This window comes from Leuciscus leuciscus (genome assembly GCF_965113295.1).
Source record: "Leuciscus leuciscus genome assembly, chromosome: 3".
Classification (NCBI taxonomy): domain Eukaryota; kingdom Metazoa; phylum Chordata; class Actinopteri; order Cypriniformes; family Leuciscidae; genus Leuciscus; species Leuciscus leuciscus.
In genome coordinates, this window is record NC_138727.1 from 58694752 (window position 1) to 58714626 (window position 19875).

General features: G+C 40.0%; 1 protein-coding gene across 1 annotated transcript; it reads left to right on the forward strand.

The window, feature by feature from the left end:
* Positions 1–377: 377 nt before the first annotated feature.
* On the forward strand, positions 378–18887 carry LOC309493801 (uncharacterized protein). Its single transcript, XM_082163051.1, has 7 exons — positions 378–484; positions 2418–2753; positions 16806–16841; positions 16941–17009; positions 17401–17517; positions 18062–18102; positions 18209–18887. The coding sequence occupies exons 1-7, from the start codon at positions 445–447 to the stop codon at positions 18443–18445; spliced, it is 876 nt and encodes a 291-aa protein (XP_082019177.1). The 5' UTR covers positions 378–444; the 3' UTR covers positions 18446–18887.
* Positions 18888–19875: the final 988 nt, after the last annotated feature.

Below are 19875 nucleotides of genomic sequence, written 5' to 3' on the forward strand. Positions count from 1 at the left end.
TGCACAGTTATAGAGTGCTTATAATGTGTTCATAATGTGCTTAATCAAACTGATAAAAAAACCCAGCCAGATAATCAAGACTTACAATGAAGTACTAAGTACAATATTACGTTATGGATATTACAACTTTGCGGAAGATTTGTACAACTTTTTTTGTATTTGTTTGGAGCATACTTGTGTGTAAAATTGACTTTCATAATTGATAATTTTGTTTAAATGTTTGTTCCTGTACAAGCAATTATACAGAAAAGAGAAGGCTGCAAAGTGGTGAAAAGTTAGGGAAGTTGATTATATTGAGAAATCTCATTTGAGCTGCCTTTGTACAGCTAAAGTCTTATGTTTTGGACCCAAATAGAAACAAGGAAGTGAGAGAGAGAGACAGACAGAAAGACAGATGCGGTTTTATACGTTGCACACCAACAAAAGCAATTAAAACCATTCAGCATGTGGACAGCAAGAGTCTTTGGTTTCTGCATATGTACAGGTGAGTTTTAGCGATCGCTTTACAATAAAACAGCAGTATCTTAATCTCAGGATAAATTCAAAACTATCTACATCAGTATTGGGGAAACTACTTTAAAACTGTAGTTTCGTAATATAGTTCAATCAACGCTTAAAAAAAAGTATATCTGCTACATGACAAACTACTTAATCTACTAATAAAACACTCTTTTTAATATAATTGATTGTACATAAATTAGGATTTTAAGAGTTACAGCATCTAAACAGATCACTACCACTAGTAAAACACAGCAATAAAATGTATTTAACTATTATATTATTAACTCTTAAATCCTATTAAATAATATAAAAAACATGAATGTGTATATTACATAATTCTTTTTAAATGCCACACCGACTGAAATGAATCAGTCATTCATTTTGGTTGAACAGCTCTTGCTTTGAACGGTCTAATCCGAACACATTCACTTAAATGAATCAAACAGCTTCATAAGACAGAAGCTTAATTCAACATCAAGCTTGAAATCGAGTTATTTTCATAGTTTGGTTTGCTGTAAAACTGTACTAAGTTGTAGAGCAAAAACAGTTGATGTAGTGACGCGACTCATTGCTCTTTTTTTATTTTTATTTTTTTATTCAACAAATGCACAGTTTACAGGAACGTTCATCTCCATTATAAAAATAACATATTGTGCAGTTTCCAACATTGCAGGTGTTTTAACATAAACAAAAACATAAACAAAGACTCACATCATCACATTTTGCCAGGGGAAGTACGGATTTACAGCGACTCATTGCTCTTGCTCGGAATAGCTCAATACTCTTCACGTCACTGCTAGGCGTTGCTAATTGCTAGTCAAATGGTCAAACTTGCCAATTCTCGTTTCACTTGATGAACTACAGGGAATATGCTTATGGACTGCTGCGTATTTCTGTCGGTGTATTACAGAAATCACGATTTAATATCTAGTCATTTACAGTTTTTTTCGATTGCTAAACGACAGTGGGCACAACTGGAGTCACATGTGCAAAACTCTAACTACAGTCTGCACAGCAGCAGTTCATGTGGACCAAACTCTAGTTCGTTTTTCATTGCTTGAACACAGTTTTCAAAACTCTACACACTTATCCCATGACTTTAACCACAACCTGCACAACACTGTGGATTTACAGCACTTTGTTCAAATGCTAACACACTGCTGTCAAAACTGTGAACCACACATTCAAAACAGAATAGATTTCAGCCTTGTGCCTTTCAAACACTGCTGAGTGCAGTTTCAGCTGAAAGGCTAAGCAAGGGTCTCGTTTTAGACTTGTTAGTGAACACACATATATACTGTTTATATTTAGGTAGAGCTCAGAAAGACTAATTTTGGAAATGGAACAAGGAAGACGGTTTTTGATGGGAACTGATGTTGATGTAAACCTGTGGCCTGATGCTAGAGAGATGCAGGATTAGCCCCTCGATTATTTGTTCGAATTACAGTATGTACTTTTAGTTTCTACCTTTTTTTCTCATTACTGTAATTCCGTAAATTACTACAGACTATTGAAGCAAACTGCTAATTTTCATTTACCTTAAAGAATTGTTATGTTCTAAAAATGTAAATAAATCATGTGAAAGAATGTCACTCTTTTCTTTGAAGAAAATATTACTTTGTATGAAGTCACCTTAAAGATGAAAAGTTAGTATTTTCTGTATTGGTGTTTGATGCTAGTGTTTTTCCTCTCAGTGTGTTCTGAGTGACAGTGTGTGTTATCTCAGTGAGGGTTGTGTATAGTGTTTGGCTGCACTGAGCCTGTTTTGAGCCATGTGTTAAGAGTTGCAGGTGATGTGAACTGTTTAGCTCAGGTGACTGTTGGTAGTGCAGACTGTAGTTAGAGTTTTGCACATGTAGCTCCAGTTGTGCTCACTGTCGTTTAGCAATCGAAAAAAACTGTAATTTTGTTTCCAGTCTGTCTGCTGGACATTAGTTGCGCTGTCACTGCGATTGGATATGAGGGAGAAGACTTTACGTTTCATGTAGGATACCCATCGGACTACGAGGAAAACAGCAAGTACTTCGGCAGATCAGATGGATTCTTCTTTGAGAAACTGGTTCAGACCACTGAATCCAACAGGTGGACCAGACAGGGACGATTCGCTCTTCTTGACAACACATCTGCGCACTTTCTTACCGCCACCATCTTCGGACTGATCTCAGAGGATTCTGACGTGTACACCTTCGGCGTGGATGTTAAACTGCTGCCTGATCCCGATACTGAAATACAACTCACTGTCAGAAGAAGAGGTGAGAGTCCTTTAACATCTATAAGTTCTATTTTTCACGCACATCCCAGCTAACAAAAATATGTTCTAAGAATGTTTTGCTGAACGTTAAATCTGAATGTTCACTTAAATAATTTTTTTATTTTTTTATGTCTTGGTAATGTGAACGCAAATGGAACGTTACATTTTGCAAACATTATAGGAATGTTACTTTTGAACGTTCTCTGAACATTCTAAAATAAGGTTTCTAAAACAAGTGAACATTCAAAAACAAGTGATGAGCATTCTAAAACAAATGGGGTTTCTTAAACAAGTGAACATTCAAAAACAAGTGAGCATTCTAAAACAAGTGAACATTCTAAAACAAGTGGGGTTTCTAAAACAAGTGAGCATTCTAAAACAAGTGAGCATTCTAAAACAAGTGAGCATTCTAAAACAAGTGAGCATTCTCAAACAAGTGGGGTTTCTAAAACGTCTCAGGTTACGTATGTAACCCTGGTTCCCTGAGAGGGAACGAGATGCTGCGTCGAGACGCGGTGGGAACGCCCTGCGTGATTGCGTCGTGAAGCACGTGTATAATCAGTCCAATGGAAAGACGAGACGTCATAGGCGGGTGACGTCATCGACCAGGAAGCTATAAAGCACCCCTGAGACAGACCACGACAGCTTCTGAAAGCCGAAGCAAGTCGATCACAGGCATGCAGGGAGTATGGAGAGGCGACGCAGCGTCTCATTCCCTCTCAGGGAACCAGGGTTACATACGTAACCTGAGACGTTCCCTTTCAAGGGAACTCGAGCTGCGTCGAGACGCGGTGGGAACCCTATACCCACTACGCCATATTACAAATGCCTGTTCTGTATGAAGACCATGCGCACACTAGGAAACAAGCACCCTAGGCCCTGGAGTGGAGCCTAGGTCCAAGTCATAAAATCTAACAAATGTAAGCGGTGAGGACCAGCCTGCCGCATTACAGATGTCATAGAGTGAAACTCCTGATAATAAAGCCTTAGAGGCAGCCATACTCCTGGTAGAATGGGCCGGGACAGCCAAAGGTGAAGGCTGTCCGGCCGCTTCATAAGCAAGTGAGATAGCCTCAACTACTCACTTGCTCATTATCTGTTTAGATGCAGGGCAACCTATCTTAGGTAACCTGAAGCAGACAAATAACTGCTCTAATATATATGCCACAGGGCAGCTCTGTGGACATAAGCATCCAAAGCCCGGACAGGGCAAAACCAATTAAGTTCTTCCTGATCTGGCTTGTATTAAGGTGGAGGACAGAAGGCCTGCAGCACAAATGACCCACAAATTTAGTAGGGACCTAGGAATACAACCCGGCAAGGGGTGAGGAAAGACTATCACCATACCAGGAGCAAATCCATGTATGTGCAGGCCACAGCCTCAAGTACCACGGAGAAGATGAAATAAGGATCTCTCCTCAGAGATAACCCAGCAAAGAAACATTCATTGCAGAAATCAAGTACTGTACCATAGGGCAGATAGCAAGATTCAGAAGGCGTTCTCCGCACCAGGCAGAGAACAGTTTCCATTTCAATGCATATTCAGTCTTCTCGTGGAGGGAGCTCTAGACTGGAGTATGGTCTCCACGACCTCAGTCGAGAGACCTGAATCTATGATCTGGGCCCCCTCAGAGGCCGAGCCCATAGTATCCATAACTCCGGATGAGAGTAACTCCCTGGAGCAAAGATATCGGGAAATGCGTACAGGTGTAGCCTCAACCACACCTAATACGTTGCATCCAGTTCAAGCAGAGCTGGATGCGTCAGGGAGAACCACATATGCAATGCGTTGTATAAAACGATGCGAAAGGTAGACTTGAATTTTGACCGAAGTTCTCCCAAAGGAGCTCCACCACCTCGGGGTGAAGTCTCCATTCCCCGGGCCTCAGCCCCTGCCTCAACAGGATATCTGCTCTGATATACGAGACCATCAGTGTGTTGTCCGGAAGGACAAGCACATGGTGACCTCTCAGGTCTGGCAGGAAGTATTTGAGAGCTCGAAATACCGCCATCATTTCTAGCCGATTTATGTGCCAAGAACGTTGATGGTCCTGCCAAAGACCTTTCGCCGAGCCACTCATGACCGCCCCCCATCCCGTGAGGAAAACATCCGTCGAAAGCGTTACGCGTCGACAAGAAGCCCCCAGCACTGGGCCCTGGGTGAGGATCCAAGGTTTCTTCCACATGACCAAGGCACGAAGGCATCGCCGCGTGACCTTGATCGTGCGAAATAGATTTCCCCTCGGAGAAAACCCCTTGATCCTGAGCCACCACTGCAGAGGTCTCATGTACAGAAGGCCAAAAGTGATTACGTTGGACGCAGCTGCCATGAGCCCCAACAGTCTCTGAAACTGTTTCACAGTGAGTGACTGGCCTAGTTTTACCCCCTTTACGGCTGTGAGAATCGCAGAAATACGTGCAGGAGACAGACGTGCTTGCATTATTGTTTCCTGTAGCTCAATGGTAAGAGCATTGTGTTAACAACGCAAGGTTGTGGGTTCGATCCCAGGGGATTGCACATACCTATGTATAAATGTATAGGATAACGCAATGTAAGTCGCTTTGGATAAAAGCGTCTGCCAAATGCATAAATGTAAATGTGAATCCCATAAAACACCCAGAAAAGTGGTCCTCTGAGCTGGGAGGAGCACACTCTTCTTGGCGTTGAGCCACAACCCCAACCTCTTTATGTGAGACAGAACGACATCTCTATGCCGAACTGCCATCTGCTCGGACTGAGCTAAAATCAACCAATCGTCGAGATAATTTAATATGCGAATGCCCTGGAGTCTCAGAGGAGCCAGAGCTGCATCCACGCATTTTGTAAAGGTGCGGGGTGATAAACCTAGGCCAAAGGGAAGAACCCAATACTGGTATGCTTCGCCCCCGAAAGCAAACCTAGGAACTTCCTGTGATGAGGATGGATAGATACATGGAAGTACGCATCCTTCAAGTCTATTGTGACAAACCAGTCCTCGGACTGGATCTGTTACACAATCATATTAGCGTAAGCATACTTTGAACTTGAGATTCTGAAACCTGCTGTTTAATTGACGCAGGTCTAGAATAGGACGCACCCCTTCACACTCTTTCGGAACAATGAAGTAACGGCTGTAAAACCCTGACTGTCTGCTGGGAGGAGGAACCCCTTCTATAGCTCCTTTTGCAGAAGTATCAATACTTCCTGCTCCATAACCAGAGCCTGCTCAGGGTCCACCACTGTGGGGAGGACCCCTAGAAATCATGGCGGACGAGAACCGAACTGAATTCTGAACCCCTTTCTATAGTGTGCAGGACCCACTGAGAAATATATGGCAGTAGTTTCCACGCTGCCAGAAAATCACGCTGCCCCTCCTCGGAGGATCGTATGGGGACGCTGACACCTCGGTGCCCTGAACGGAGAACCGGCAGGGAACAACCGAACTGGCAGCGCTGCAACCCTCCTCAGAGAGTCGCACCCCAGAGGGCGCCGAGGAGAAACGATTTCTCAAAACCGTCCCTACCCCGGAGGGGACCACCCTCAGAAGCCTGCAGCCTCGGCGTCAGGGCTGCTTCTTCCATTTTTTTGAGCTATTTTAGAGATAAAACAGTCCTCAGATATTGCATATCTCTAACTGGCTAGACTGTGACCGCCACCCAGGTCCCCCTCGATTGTGGATGAGCCCGAATGGCGAATCTTTGTTTTGCCGCACTCTATGCTGCGAGGAGCTTAAGTATGCTGAGACTGCTCCCGCCCAGCAGTCTCAGGAAACATTAGATCGGTGAGGAAGAAACCTCTGGAACGCTGCTGAAGAGTTTATTTCTTCGTTTTTTTTTTAAAGCGGAGCGTCCAGAAGAAAAGACATATTTTATCTTAATTTTTCTTTACATCAGAAAAACTATATATATATATATAAATATATCACTCCGTGGCCACCAGCAGGAAACAACCGAACTGGCAGCGCTGCGACCCTCCTCAGAGAGTCGCCACCCAGAGGACGCCGAGGAGAAACGATTTCTCGAAACCGTCCCTCCCCGGTATAGTTTATCTGTTGCGCGACGCAATTCTCGAATAGCGTCAGTGCTGTTACATCCTCACATTCATCCATGTCCTTATATACTTTACCTACCAGTGCTGCCTAATAATATTTATCTATTATTTATGATGGCTGGTGGGTAACGTCGGGGTTATGATGACGCCAACACGGGAGAGAGATAGCTCGCAAGCGTCTCTTTAACCCGAGGCACTGTCATACCATGATACTTAATACCCATAACATTACTATAATAGAAGTTTAGGGATAAAACACATAAACAGAAACCGGTTTATTCCACGATCTCGACACCTCAGTGTGGAGATAGGGAAAAAGCGGCACTCCCCGACGAGGAGGCTGAGATATAGAATGGGCCCTATCTTGCACCCAGCGCAAGTGACTTTGTACACCGACGCATGTATCATTCCTATTTTGCACCCGCGCAAAGCGGACTTTTCCCTCCACAGAAGCACGTCGGTAAGTTAGGAAATACACTTGCGCTCCCGGGGGCGGTTCAGCGCAAAGAGGAGGCGTGTTCCGGCGCAAACGTTCATTCATGCTATTTTGCAGGTTTAGAAAACAATTGCGCCACTAACCAGGAAAAAATAGTTTAAAGTCAGTGGCGCGTTGCGCATGTTATTCATATGCTATTTTAAGGGCGCATGCTTGGCCATAATCAATGTAGCGTGTGCACAACGCGCACTTTGATTCTCTCATCTACACAGAAGCAGCAGTTTTCATTTTTGCAAATCATACATTATTACGATAGATAGATAGATAGATAGATAGATAGACTATTTATTATAAAAGCATACATCTAGCTTACACATTTACCCAAATTATCATACGCCTGTTTAACCGAAGTTAATTTGGGTGGGTTTCTCCATTTCAATGTAACTTCTCTCTTTTACGGCCGTGACGAGAGCGTTGCTCTCCTTGGCTGTGAACCGCTCCTGGCGCGCGCCTGGCAAATCCGCCGTTTCAATAGCAATCCGCTATGGAAAAAGCGCGTTTGCTCTTAAAGGGAATGTGAGATGACGCTCTGATTGGTTTATTTCACGTTACGCCCAAACCACACCTATGAATAATGAAGCTACTTCAGACCAACCCATTTTAGATTTGCGCCTGGCGCAAGAGTCATTTATCCCGCCGGGAAAATAGCAACAGCGCCGAGACCCGCCCACAAAGTTACTTGCGCTTTGCGCTTTGACACTTGCGTTTCAGATCGTTAAAATAGGGCCCATAGAGTTTTCCTTATATTTTCACTCTCATATATGTTCGGCTGGCCAGTAATATTTAACTTAGCAACAGCACTATATAAAACCTCCTTTTATAAGCTCCTCTTTATTCAACAGAGTTATGAGCTGACTTATTTATTTATTTATTGAAAACTCATAAACATCTGCCTTATTTTGATTTTTTTTTTTTTTTTTTTTTAAACAAAAACACTAACAATACCAATTCCTCGCAACTGGAAATCGCAGCATGAGTGCCTCATCCCGGGGAGGAGAAACCGCAGAGCGTGCTTCTCCCCGAGATAAGGCACTGGATCCAACAGGTGTTTGTTAGAACCATTCGCGATCCCCAAGATGCGCGTCGACGCCGTGCCTCGGCAGCAGCCGGACCCGCGCCTCGGGGCGCGCGCACCGAACCGTTCTCCTCGAAGAACGGCCGGCGGGAGCGGAGCGTCCTCACGGACAGCTTCTCGCAATGCTCACAGTCAGCCCCCTCGAGAACTGACTGTTGGCATGCTCCACTCCCAAACAAGCAACACAAAGCTGTGTGTGTCCCCACCCGTGATATAACGTGGGGAGGGAACAACACAATGCTTGTTTGCTCTCTTTTGCCATGATATATATATATATTGCAACTTGACAGACAACAATAAATATGACAAGGACAGAATACACAGATCGCTTGCTGAAGGCACAGAAGCTGTCGCGGTCTGTCTCAGGGGTGCTTTATAGCTTCCTGGTCGATGACGTCACCCGCCTATGACGTCTCGTCTTTCCGTTGGACTGATTATACACGTGCTTCACGACGCAATCATGCAGGGCATTCCCACCGCGGCTCGAAGCAGCTCGAGTTCCCTTGAAAGGGAACAAGTGAGCATTCTAAAACAAGTGAGCATTCTAAAACAAGTGAGCATTCTAAAACAAGTGAGCATTCAAAAACAAGTGAACATTCTAAAACAAGTGAACATTCTAAAACAAGTGAACATTCAAAAATAAAAAAGCATTCTAAAACAAGTGAGCATTCTAAAACAAGTGAGCATTCTAAAACAAAAAAGCATTAAAAAACAAGTGAGCATTCTAAAACAAGTGAACATTCAAAAACAAGTGAGCATTCTAAAACAAGTGAGCATTCTAAAACAAGTGAACATTCTAAAACAAGTGAGCATTCTAAAACAAGTGAACATTCTAAAACAAGTGAGCATTCAAAAACAAGTGAGCATTCAAAAACAAGTGAACATTCTAAAACAAGTGAGCATTCTAAAACAAGTGAACATTCTAAAACAAGTGAGCATTCAAAAACAAGTGAACATTCAAAAACAAGTGAGCATTTTAAAACAAGTGAACATTCAAAAACAAGTGAGCATTTTAAAACAAGTGAACATTCAAAAACAAGTGAACATTCAAAAACAAGTGAGCATTCAAAAACAAGTGAGCATTCTAAAACAAGTGAGCATTCTAAAACAAGTGAGCATTCAAAAACAAGTGACCATTCTAAAACAAGTGAGCATTCTAAAACAAGTGAACATTCAAAAACAAGTGAGCATTTTAAAACAAGTGAACATTCAAAAACAAGTGAACATTCAAAAACAAGTGAGCATTCAAAAACAAGTGAACATTCAAAAACAAGTGAGCATTTTAAAACAAGTGAACATTCAAAAACAAGTGAACATTCAAAAACAAGTGAGCATTCTAAAACAAGTGAACATTCAAAAACAAGTGAGCATTTTAAAACAAGTGAACATTCAAAAACAAGTGAACATTCTAAAACAAGTGAGCATTCAAAAACAAGTGAACATTCAAAAACAAGTGAACATTCAAAAACAAAGTGAGCATTTTAAAACAAGTGAACATTCAAAAACAAGTGAACATTCAAAAACAAGTGAGCATTCTAAAACAAGTGAGCATTCTAAAACAAGTGAGCATTCTAAAACAAGTGAACATTCTAAAACAAGTGAGCATTCTAAAACAAGTGAACAGCATTCTAAAACAAGTGAGCATTCTAAAACAAGTGAACATTCTAAAACAAGTGAGCATTATAAAACAAGTGAACAGCATTCTAAAACAAGTGAGCATTATAAAACAAGTGAACAGCATTCTAAAACAAGTGAGCATTCTAAAACAAGTGAGCATTCTAAAACAAGTGACATTTTTAAATGTTAGACCACGTTCAATAAGATAATGTTTTCGTGCATTAAGGACATTATTAAGAACCATATAATTTTGAGCGGACATGTGTAATGGACATTTTTATTCTAGCCAGCTAATACCATACATGGTGTTAAAGAAACTGCAAGTTGCATATCATCTTCCTTACTGCTGAAGAACAAGGTCAAAATGATATTTACAGAAAGGACAGTTTGTTCTTTCTAAATACAGATAAGCTCGCTTGCACTAAGAGCAAAGGTGTTGCATTGGAAAAGATATACTCAATTGTTTTTAATGACATATGTGTGTAAGTGTGTGTGCATAAAGGGGTGTTAGAATAAGTGTGATAGGTTTTCTGTATATAAGCTGGGCAAAAAGGAGAAGTCGGCGCGCTTCTCTTATCAGACTCTGACTGATGGGTGAACAGCCTTTCTTGCAAGAAATAAAGATCTTTTATAACTTTTGAAATTTCCAGCTGTCTTCCAATTATTATTTAAAGTCGTGAAAGTAATTTCCACGACAAATGGCGACGAGGATGAGATCGCAAAACTGATGACCTCCGTGGACGAAGCAATTGACTAATCATCCCAAAGACAAGAAGTCTCTGGCTCCGATACCCCAACGCTAAAAATGCAAGGGACGGGAGAATTGTGGACACCACGGCAGGCCTAGGTGGACGCGATCCTGATTAAAAGAAACCAAGCTGCAAAAGCACGGTGAGAAACATTTTTGCACTAATAAAATATCCCAAAAGGGTCAGTGAGGAGTAGATTTCCCAAAAGGGTCAGTGAGACGAGTTCTCAAAGGTAAAGACCAGTAGTGACGATTGCTGGCAGGGTGCGGTGACTGCACGGGAAAATTCTCAAAGGTAAAGACCAGTAGTGACGGATTACTGGCAGGGTGCGGTGACCGCACGGGGATTTTCAGACGGTAATCTGAAAAAAGGTAATTAGTGCAAAAATGGGTAATGTTAATAAAAAAGAGTTGGAGACAGTGGATTTCTCAAAAGGGAATTATTGTTCCATGACCAAGAAAAATGGAACGGGGTGGCATCATAGGATACCACAGTTAATTAAATTGTACGGATTTAATGTGTGTTTAATGTCTGAGTGTAAGCCATCTGCAAAAGACAAAGGAAAATTGGACAAAAAACAAGTCCAAAAATATACAGATGACTTTAATGGTCGAATTATAGATGTATGGTTAAATGAGGCAATTACCAGACAAAGAAAACAGATAAATGCAGCATTAGCAACCATTGGAGAGTGCAATCAGAGGAAGCCAGAAAGAGGAAGCCAGAGAAAAAAACTTTACTAAACTCTGTTTCTAATTCTTCCGAGGAAATGAGATGCATGAAAACCCGCCTGGGTGAGGACGACCGCTGTCCGGCTCCCTACTCCCCCTACCAACCACCACCAACAGTGGCCCTCCACGAACCACAAAGACAACCAGGAGCAATGGAAGGCAGAAGACAAAGACAAAGAAGAAGAGGGAACGAGTCTGCAAGCAAGACCACCAAGACACCCTGAACATCGAAGCTTGCTAGGTTCGATCAACCTGCCCTCTGCTCCTCCAGACTACACTCCTCCATCTCCAAAATTCGTAAATGTTCACCAACCCAAAGAGAAGCACAGGCCAGACAATCAAAGACACTACGTATGAAGAATATCTGATAACTGTTTTTCTGGATGGTCTGGACCGTGAAATAGGGAAAAAGGTCAAAACGTCTTGTGTGGGGTACCTGGAAGAAATCTGACGACACGCAACGCATCAACAAAAGCTGCTGAGAGACCAAGCCAAGAACAAACAGAAAAAGACTGACAAAGACAGTCAACTGGCTCTGCTGAAGATGGGAGGGTTGATGATGGAAAATTACTCAAAAGGAGGAGGAAGAGGTGGCAGAAGAGGACGAGGCAGAGGAGGAAGAGGACGTGGAATGGGTGACCAACCTGCAATGGACCCTGAAGCTTGCTATAATTGTGGGCGAAAAGGACACTGGAAAAATGACTGTCCGGATCCTCCAAAGAAGAGAGGATTCCAACAGCCACCAGAGCCACAAGGAGATTGAAAGAAGGAGGGGGAGGGGAGCGACGGTGAAGGGTCTGACTCCCAGGTGGTAAATATGTCTAATCTTATCTCTTTTTCTGCTCCTTGCAATGAAGAAAATGTGCTTGCTGTTTCTTGCAATGAAGACAATTTGCTTGCTGACACTGAACAAATGTATAAAGCATTTGCAAAATTACCAATGATTGACATTAGTGTCGAGGGAAAGAAAATGAAGTTCTAAGTTGACAGTGGAGTGACGAACTCAGCAATTAAAAATGAACAATTGCCTGATTTAATTGTATTATCTGGAAAATGGGCAACCTCCAGAAGTGCCACAGGGCATCTGGTAAAGGAACCATATACAGCAGATTTGTCTTGTCAGATTGGTGATCGCTCATTTTCTCATGCTTTTCTTGTAACTACTACCTGTCCTTGTATTCTTCTGGGAAGAGATTTGATGTGTAAACTCAAGCTGAATTTGTATTGTGATGACAGTGGCCTCACTGCTGATATGAGCATGGTGCGAATGCCAACTGAAACATATGTTTTTGAATGGAGCACTCCTCAGTGTGGTCTGCAAAACAAAGCCACAGATAGGATGCCTCCTAACCATGATTTCATGGAAGAAAGTGATTTGCATTGCACATGTCATGTTAGCAGTGAGCCAGATGAAATTTTTGCTGAAAAATGGTCTGAACTAGAGAGTGAGGAACTGAAAACCTCAGAGTTAGTTTGGTCAGATAAATGGTGTGCTGTGAAGGTTGAAGTGACTGATAGCCAAACATCTCTTTAGCTAAACCACTGACTGCAGAGTGGAGAGAATTGGGGCTTTTTGTGAAACAATGTGACTCACTAAAAGATTGGTGGCCAACCACTGACAAAAATGTGTTTCAATCTGAGAGCACAGGGTTTTACAAACAGACACTAAGAAAAAATATTAAGGGAATCAGAACTGTTAAAGTGATGAATAAATTGAAGAATTGCTGTGTTGTAAACCAGAAGAGACTTTGGGAAATTAAGGGGTTTAATTAGATTTTTGCGGTTCTCTGAGTGTTCTAAGATTTACAGCTGCCTTGAAAAGTGGGATGACTGCAGAAAAATAAAAGAGGAAGTGGGGCCTGCAGCTGCCCTACTGAAAGAGGAAGTTGACACTTCTGAAAGGGGGGTACAAGATAGAAATGTTTTTTTTTGTCCATGAATCAAAGATTGTTTGAAGATTTCTAAATATTCTTTTAAATAGCTTATGAGCAACAGCAAAAGTGGAAAATTGAAATTGTGCAAAGAATGACAAATTGCATTTGGGAAATTAAAACGGATTCTCTCAACTGCAATTGTAGGTCTATACGATTACTACTTTAAAGTGTTTAATCTATTTGATTTTGAAAAGTTAGGTTTACGTTCACTGTGTTAAACTCAAACACATGACGACTGCATCGGACAATTGAGAATTGATATCCTAACGTTCAGACACTGTCGCAAGGGGAATGCCACAGTGTGTCTACGTTCAGTAGTTTCTGTCGTCGTCGAACTTTGTTACCGTTCATATTTGGTGGTATTCCACTCCTAATAAATATATGTTCCCCATTCAGTTCATAAACTGCTATGGCAGACAAGAATGTATGAATCTCTGGCCAGAGAGAGGGGTGTGTGGAGTGTGTGAAAGTGAGTGTGTGAATTATGGTGTTCAGAGACATAAATGATGTCAATCAAAACAGCTGTATCTAAACAGGTAAGATATGACCCAACAGGGAAGAAAATATTCCCAATAAAATAACAACCATGGATGAATTTGGCTAACTATTGTGGTATGGGTTATTGTTGTGGCAGAAATAAACAATGCCACACCTGCACAGCGTATAACTTTGGGAAGGCAGAGAGCAAGCAAGCTTGCCCTCTCCACCCCATGTTTAACTTTTTCCTTTTTACAGGATGTCATGATGGATCTCCTCAAACAGAACTGATTCTGTTCCAAATGTATAAAATATTGTCTTGTTACTGTTTAACATGAAATTTCACAGGTCTCATAAAAAAAAAAGGACGACCGGCTAGACAAGCAGATGAGTCTGGCGACATGATACATGTTGTCACTAACAAGAATACTTAAGGTCTCCATTCACAGGTTGTTCTTGTGGTTCACTCCACAAACAAGGTCCTATCTGGGGTGCAGTGACACCTCAGTCCAAGCATCTCGACTTAAACTACACCAACCAGCCCTCAACAACGCCAACGCCAACGCCAACGCCTGACAACGCAAAGCATCAAGTGGGGGATCAAGGATGTGCTAGTAACATTCCTCCCTTGCCAGCGAGGGAAAGCCCATTGCAACGGTTCGCAAAGAATCACCCTGGTGAAGATGGAACGTCCATGGGGCAACGAGATGATCAACACATCTGGAGGAAGATGTGGACCAACTAATGGTTTAAGCTGAGAATAATTCATTTTGTGTGATGTTTATTGATGTTTTATTTGGTTCAATCAAACTATACTGTAGGACTGAGCATTTAGATCTCATGATTTGAACAATTACTGATTAATTTGAAAATATTTCAGGTACTCGTAAATTAAGAAGAAGAAAATCTCTTAATTCTGTAGAGTATAAGGACTCTAAATGGGTACATTACTGTAAAAGATAATAAATAATCTAGGGACTATTTTTGAAGAAACTTGAGGGTTTTAGAACCCTAATTCAGATATCATAGATGCTAAAAAATTAATAGTGGTAATAATTGTTCTCTAATAAGGGAGGATAAGTAACTTTGCTGGACTAGGTCCGAATAGATAATTGGGTAGGTTTCTATAGCGATTGATTAATGACTAAATTAAATATTTTTTTAGGTGTTTCCATTTGTTAAAATAGAAAAAGAAAAACTTTCAAAAGGAGATTGATTTTGGGAAACATATTAAATTTCTGAATTATTATTAGTTCGGCTTCCAGAAATGAAATCTGGACTCGTTTTGTTGAGAAAAGTCTTCAACGAATAAAAAATTATGTAGGGGGCACAAAGTTAAAACCTAGACCAAGAACAAATGTAACATGTTTAAACATGTTAAATTTAAACTAAAATGAATCTAATCAGTTAAGACATTTCAGTGAAATAGAATATTTGCTCATAAAGCAAAATTCTAAAAAGTTCTCTTAATTCAGAATGAAGTTACGGATTTAATGATCTGGATCAATGGATCCATTATGAACTATTCCGCATTTCCAACAAATAGAGGCAGGACATGTTATATCCATCAGTTAATTCTGGGAAAAAATTGGATTTTAGGATAGGTAATAAAAGGTTAAATGACATGTCAGCAGCTAAGGCTATTATCATGGCAAGAGCTGGGTTGAGCTGAGTTAATTTTAAAATGAATGACTGTTTGAAACAAGATAATACAATTACTGATATTTGTGTTAAGGATAAAAATGAAAATATTTTTCTTTAAATAGATCTGACTAAGTAAAACAATAGCCTGCTTGAATTAAAAGCTAACAAAATAAGGTTAAGAAAAATGGTTAAGCAGTATCAGCCTGTTAAAAGCCTAATAGATCAATGTGATTTGAAATTTAGCAAAGGATAATGAAACTTGATTCAAAGTTAAAAGACAATGTACTATGGTATGTTTAGTTTTTTTCTGAAAATAGAATTAGATTGCTTGAAGATAGAATGTTGGGAAGAAGATGAAAAAGATGAGAAGATGGTATGTGTATGTGGTAACATTGGAAACAGGTGGTATTTTAATTACAACTTAGGATGCTAATTAAAGGAATATTTGACAGGTATTCTAAAGTAAAAGATGGAACATGGTATGATTAGAGATATTAGGTGGTATTAAAGTCACTGACTTATAATAGGTTGATTTGGAAAGGCCTAATGATATAATTTTGGATGATGTAAATATTCATGAATTTGACTAATGAAATTGTTATAGGAAAGGCCAAACCTATGATGATGGATGATTTTCAAATGAAAGAGTGTTTCCTTTATTTCTGTTTAATTTCTTAAAAATGTATTTCTGTTTATTTTGTTTTCAAGATATGAAAAAGGGGTGGAATGTAATGGACATTTTTATTCTAGCCAGCTAATACCATACATGGTGTTAAAGAAACTGCAAGTTGCATATCATCTTCCTTACTGCTGAAGAACAAGGTCAAAATGATATTTACAGAAAGGACAGTTTGTTCTTTCTAAATACAGATAAGCTCGCTTGCACTAAGAGCAAAGGTGTTGCATTGGAAAAGATATACTCAATTGTTTTTAATGACATATGTGTGTAAGTGTGTGTGCATAAAGGGGTGTTAGAATAAGTGTGATAGGTTTTCTGTATATAAGCTGGGCAAAAAGGAGAAGTCGGCGCGCTTCTCTTATCAGACTCTGACTGATGGGTGAACAGCCTTTCTTGCAAGAAATAAAGATCTTTTATAACTTTTGAAATTTCCAGCTGTCTTCCAATTATTATTTAAAGTCGTGAAAGTAATTTCCACGACACATGTTACTGGAAGAACGTTTAACTTTGAGAGAACCTTGTCAGAAAGTTCCGTAAAGTTCTGGGAACATTCCCTGTTAGCTGGGATGACTGAATGCTAAAGGAGTGAATCTTTCACGTTCACGTTCCTTCTCTGCACAGGTGAACCACAGAGACCCACAACATCATTACCAAGAGGTACGAGAGTAAACCAGGAAAAGAATGTTTATTGTTTATTCACACACAAAAATCTGTTCGTACAATATATTAATGAACTTCCTTCAAATGTTGTTTTAGTGGTTGTCAGCAGCACAAACAGTCCTGCAAACGTCACAGCACAGAACTGGGCCGAGACAAGAGAACAGGGTGATCTCTCGCTCTCTCTGTGGTTCATATTATTCTGTCTGTCCCTGGCACAGTTCACTCTTTCTATCTATCTATCTATCTACCCATCTATCTATCTATCTATCTATCTATCTATCTATCTATCTATCTATCTATCTATCTATCTATCTCATGTTCTGATCTGTATTGCTTGTTCTATTGTTCATTCTTATCATTCTATCTAATCCTTATCTTTTTATTACACAAACAACTTCTCACAAACACACAGCTTGTGTCTTGTCTAATATCGTCACCGGTCCTGAAGAGATCTGTGAGGGTTTCTCTCAGTCTCTCTTCCTCTCTCTGTTTATTTCTTTCACACAAATGAATGGTGTTTTTATCGGGTGTGTCAGATCGTTTCCTCTTTCTACAGAATCTTCCCTCAGGTTTGTGACCGTGTTGAGTCTGGTGTGTGTCGGCACACTTCTAGTTGTGTGTCCATTCGCTCTGTTTAAGGTTTTTAAATGGGCCTCCACCTACACGCTGTCAGGTGAGTCGGCTAGAGGAGACTTCCTCTTTTCTAAACCATCTTCACTCAATCACGCTTTAAAGTCCCCCTGTAATCGATCATTTTATCCCTTAAAACTCATCTTTGATATCCAAAATGACATATTTAAACGTTTTTTCCTTGAATTTTTGCCTTAAAATAGCTGGAATGTAACTCGACACTCTTGCCTCATTTAGTATGCGCGGTTCTATGAATATGCAAATGAGCGCTGCCTCCACTCACTCACACACCTCAGAGATCCATTCGTTGACGATCACACGTTGATCTGATTGGTTACAAGGTAGTTTGTGACGTCAGAAACACCAGCGATTTCAAACCGTGTTTCTGAGACTGTCTTTGGTTCACTGCAGTTTTAAGGAGAAAATACTCAGCAATGCTGTCGCCTTATGAATTTACACATGGTTTGTCTTAAAGCATATTAAAAACACCACATAGACACATAAACAACATTAAAAGCTTGATTTTCACCACAAGGGGACTTTAACATTTATCATGACAATTAATACGTCTTTTTTTTCCCTTCCAGTTTCCGTGTCTTATCACACCAGGACGACATCAGATCACGTTGTAAGTCAGTAATCTATCATATCACATTCACAGGTATTACCGTGTTAAAACTGATGCTGATAAAGTTAATTGATTTCCCTGCTGACATGAAGCGTCCTCTTTACAGGATGAGTATCTGAAAATGAGCCCAGTCGTACTTTCAAACTCATCCGGGTCTCAAAGGGAGAAAGGTTCTTTTGTCGAGGATTTTAACAGACTTACAAACACACAACAGTCCCACGGCAAAGACCCCAACTACATCGATTCTGCTCCAGCAGAGAGTCTGGATCAGATCTACACAGAAATGAAGCCTGGTTTTGCCCAAGAGTCAATTTATTACAGTATTGATCAACTTACTGACTGACAGCAGAAGCCTCATTAACAGCTTGTCCTTTTTTACCACAATAATATTCATATTTTCTTATATGTTGGGGTCAAGAAGTCTCTTATTCTCACAAAGGCTGTGTTTATTTGATGGAAAAATACTATCAAAACCGTAATATTGTAAAAAAATATATATTATTACAAATTAAAATAACTGTTTTCTATGTGAATCTGTTGTAAAATGTAATTTATTCCTGTGATCAAAGCTGAATTTTCAGCATCATTACCCCAGTCTTCAGTGTCACATGATCCTTCAGATATCACTCTAATATGATGATGCTCAAGAAACATTTATGATTATTATCAGTGTTTAAAACGGGTTGTACTGCCTCAGATTTTCGAGGAAACTGGAATACATTTTATTTTTCAGGATTCTCTGATGAATAGAAAGTTCAAAAGAACAGCCTTTATTTAAAAAATAAATAAATAAATCTAATATATATATATATATATATATATATATATATATATATATATATATATATTTGTTTTTTACTGTCACTTTTGATCAGTTTAATGTGTCAAAGTGTTAAGAAAATTTACCCCAAACTTTTGAATGGTAGTGTATATAAAGAAAAATCATTGAATTGTACTCTTGAATAAATAATCTTTAAAGTCTAATAGTGTAAGGCTGTAAATTATTATTTTGTCTCATGAACTGTCACGCATTAAATGTACTGTAAATCTAATGTTCACTTTTTCTAGCGAGGGTAAGTTGCTAATCGCCATAGAAACAGTCTGAGCTTGTGGGAGTAAAGATCCCGACACGTCACTATTGCATAACTGCATATATCTCAAGAGGATGAAGAGACAGAAAGAGAGAAGTAAATACTTTATCGTACGATTAAAACTGTTGGCCTACTGTATACTTTGCCCAGGTTTTAGCTTTTATAAAAGTGTAAAGTGAGTGTGTTTTCAGCATTTGCCGATTTTTAGTTGTCCTGTCCTGGATATTTACATTTGCTAATCTTTAGGATACAAGTAAAGATTTAATAGAGAAGAGAACTCGACTTTCAGAGACAGATACACTATATATGACGAAGGTTCGGACTTCAGTGTGACCATCGGCTTTCAGATTCTGGCACTTACATCTGCGCAGTGGACAGACTTCTTAAAGACACTTACAAATATGTGACTCCACGTGTATTTGAGGGTGTTATTTACTGAATATCTTTTACAAGTTACTTAATAATAGTTTTATAAGCTGTTGGGTTCATTCAAGCTGTACTTCTCTTATAAGTTGCCATGTTTACTGTTTGTGTCATGGCATTTTGGTGTATAGCGGAAACGAGATGCTTGTGTATTTCTTAGGCGACACAGAAGTCACGGTTCGGTACGTACCTCGGTTTTGGGGTCAAGGGTCGAAACGAGTTCGGTGCGTTTACGTGTCTGGCCCAAACAGTTTTTAAA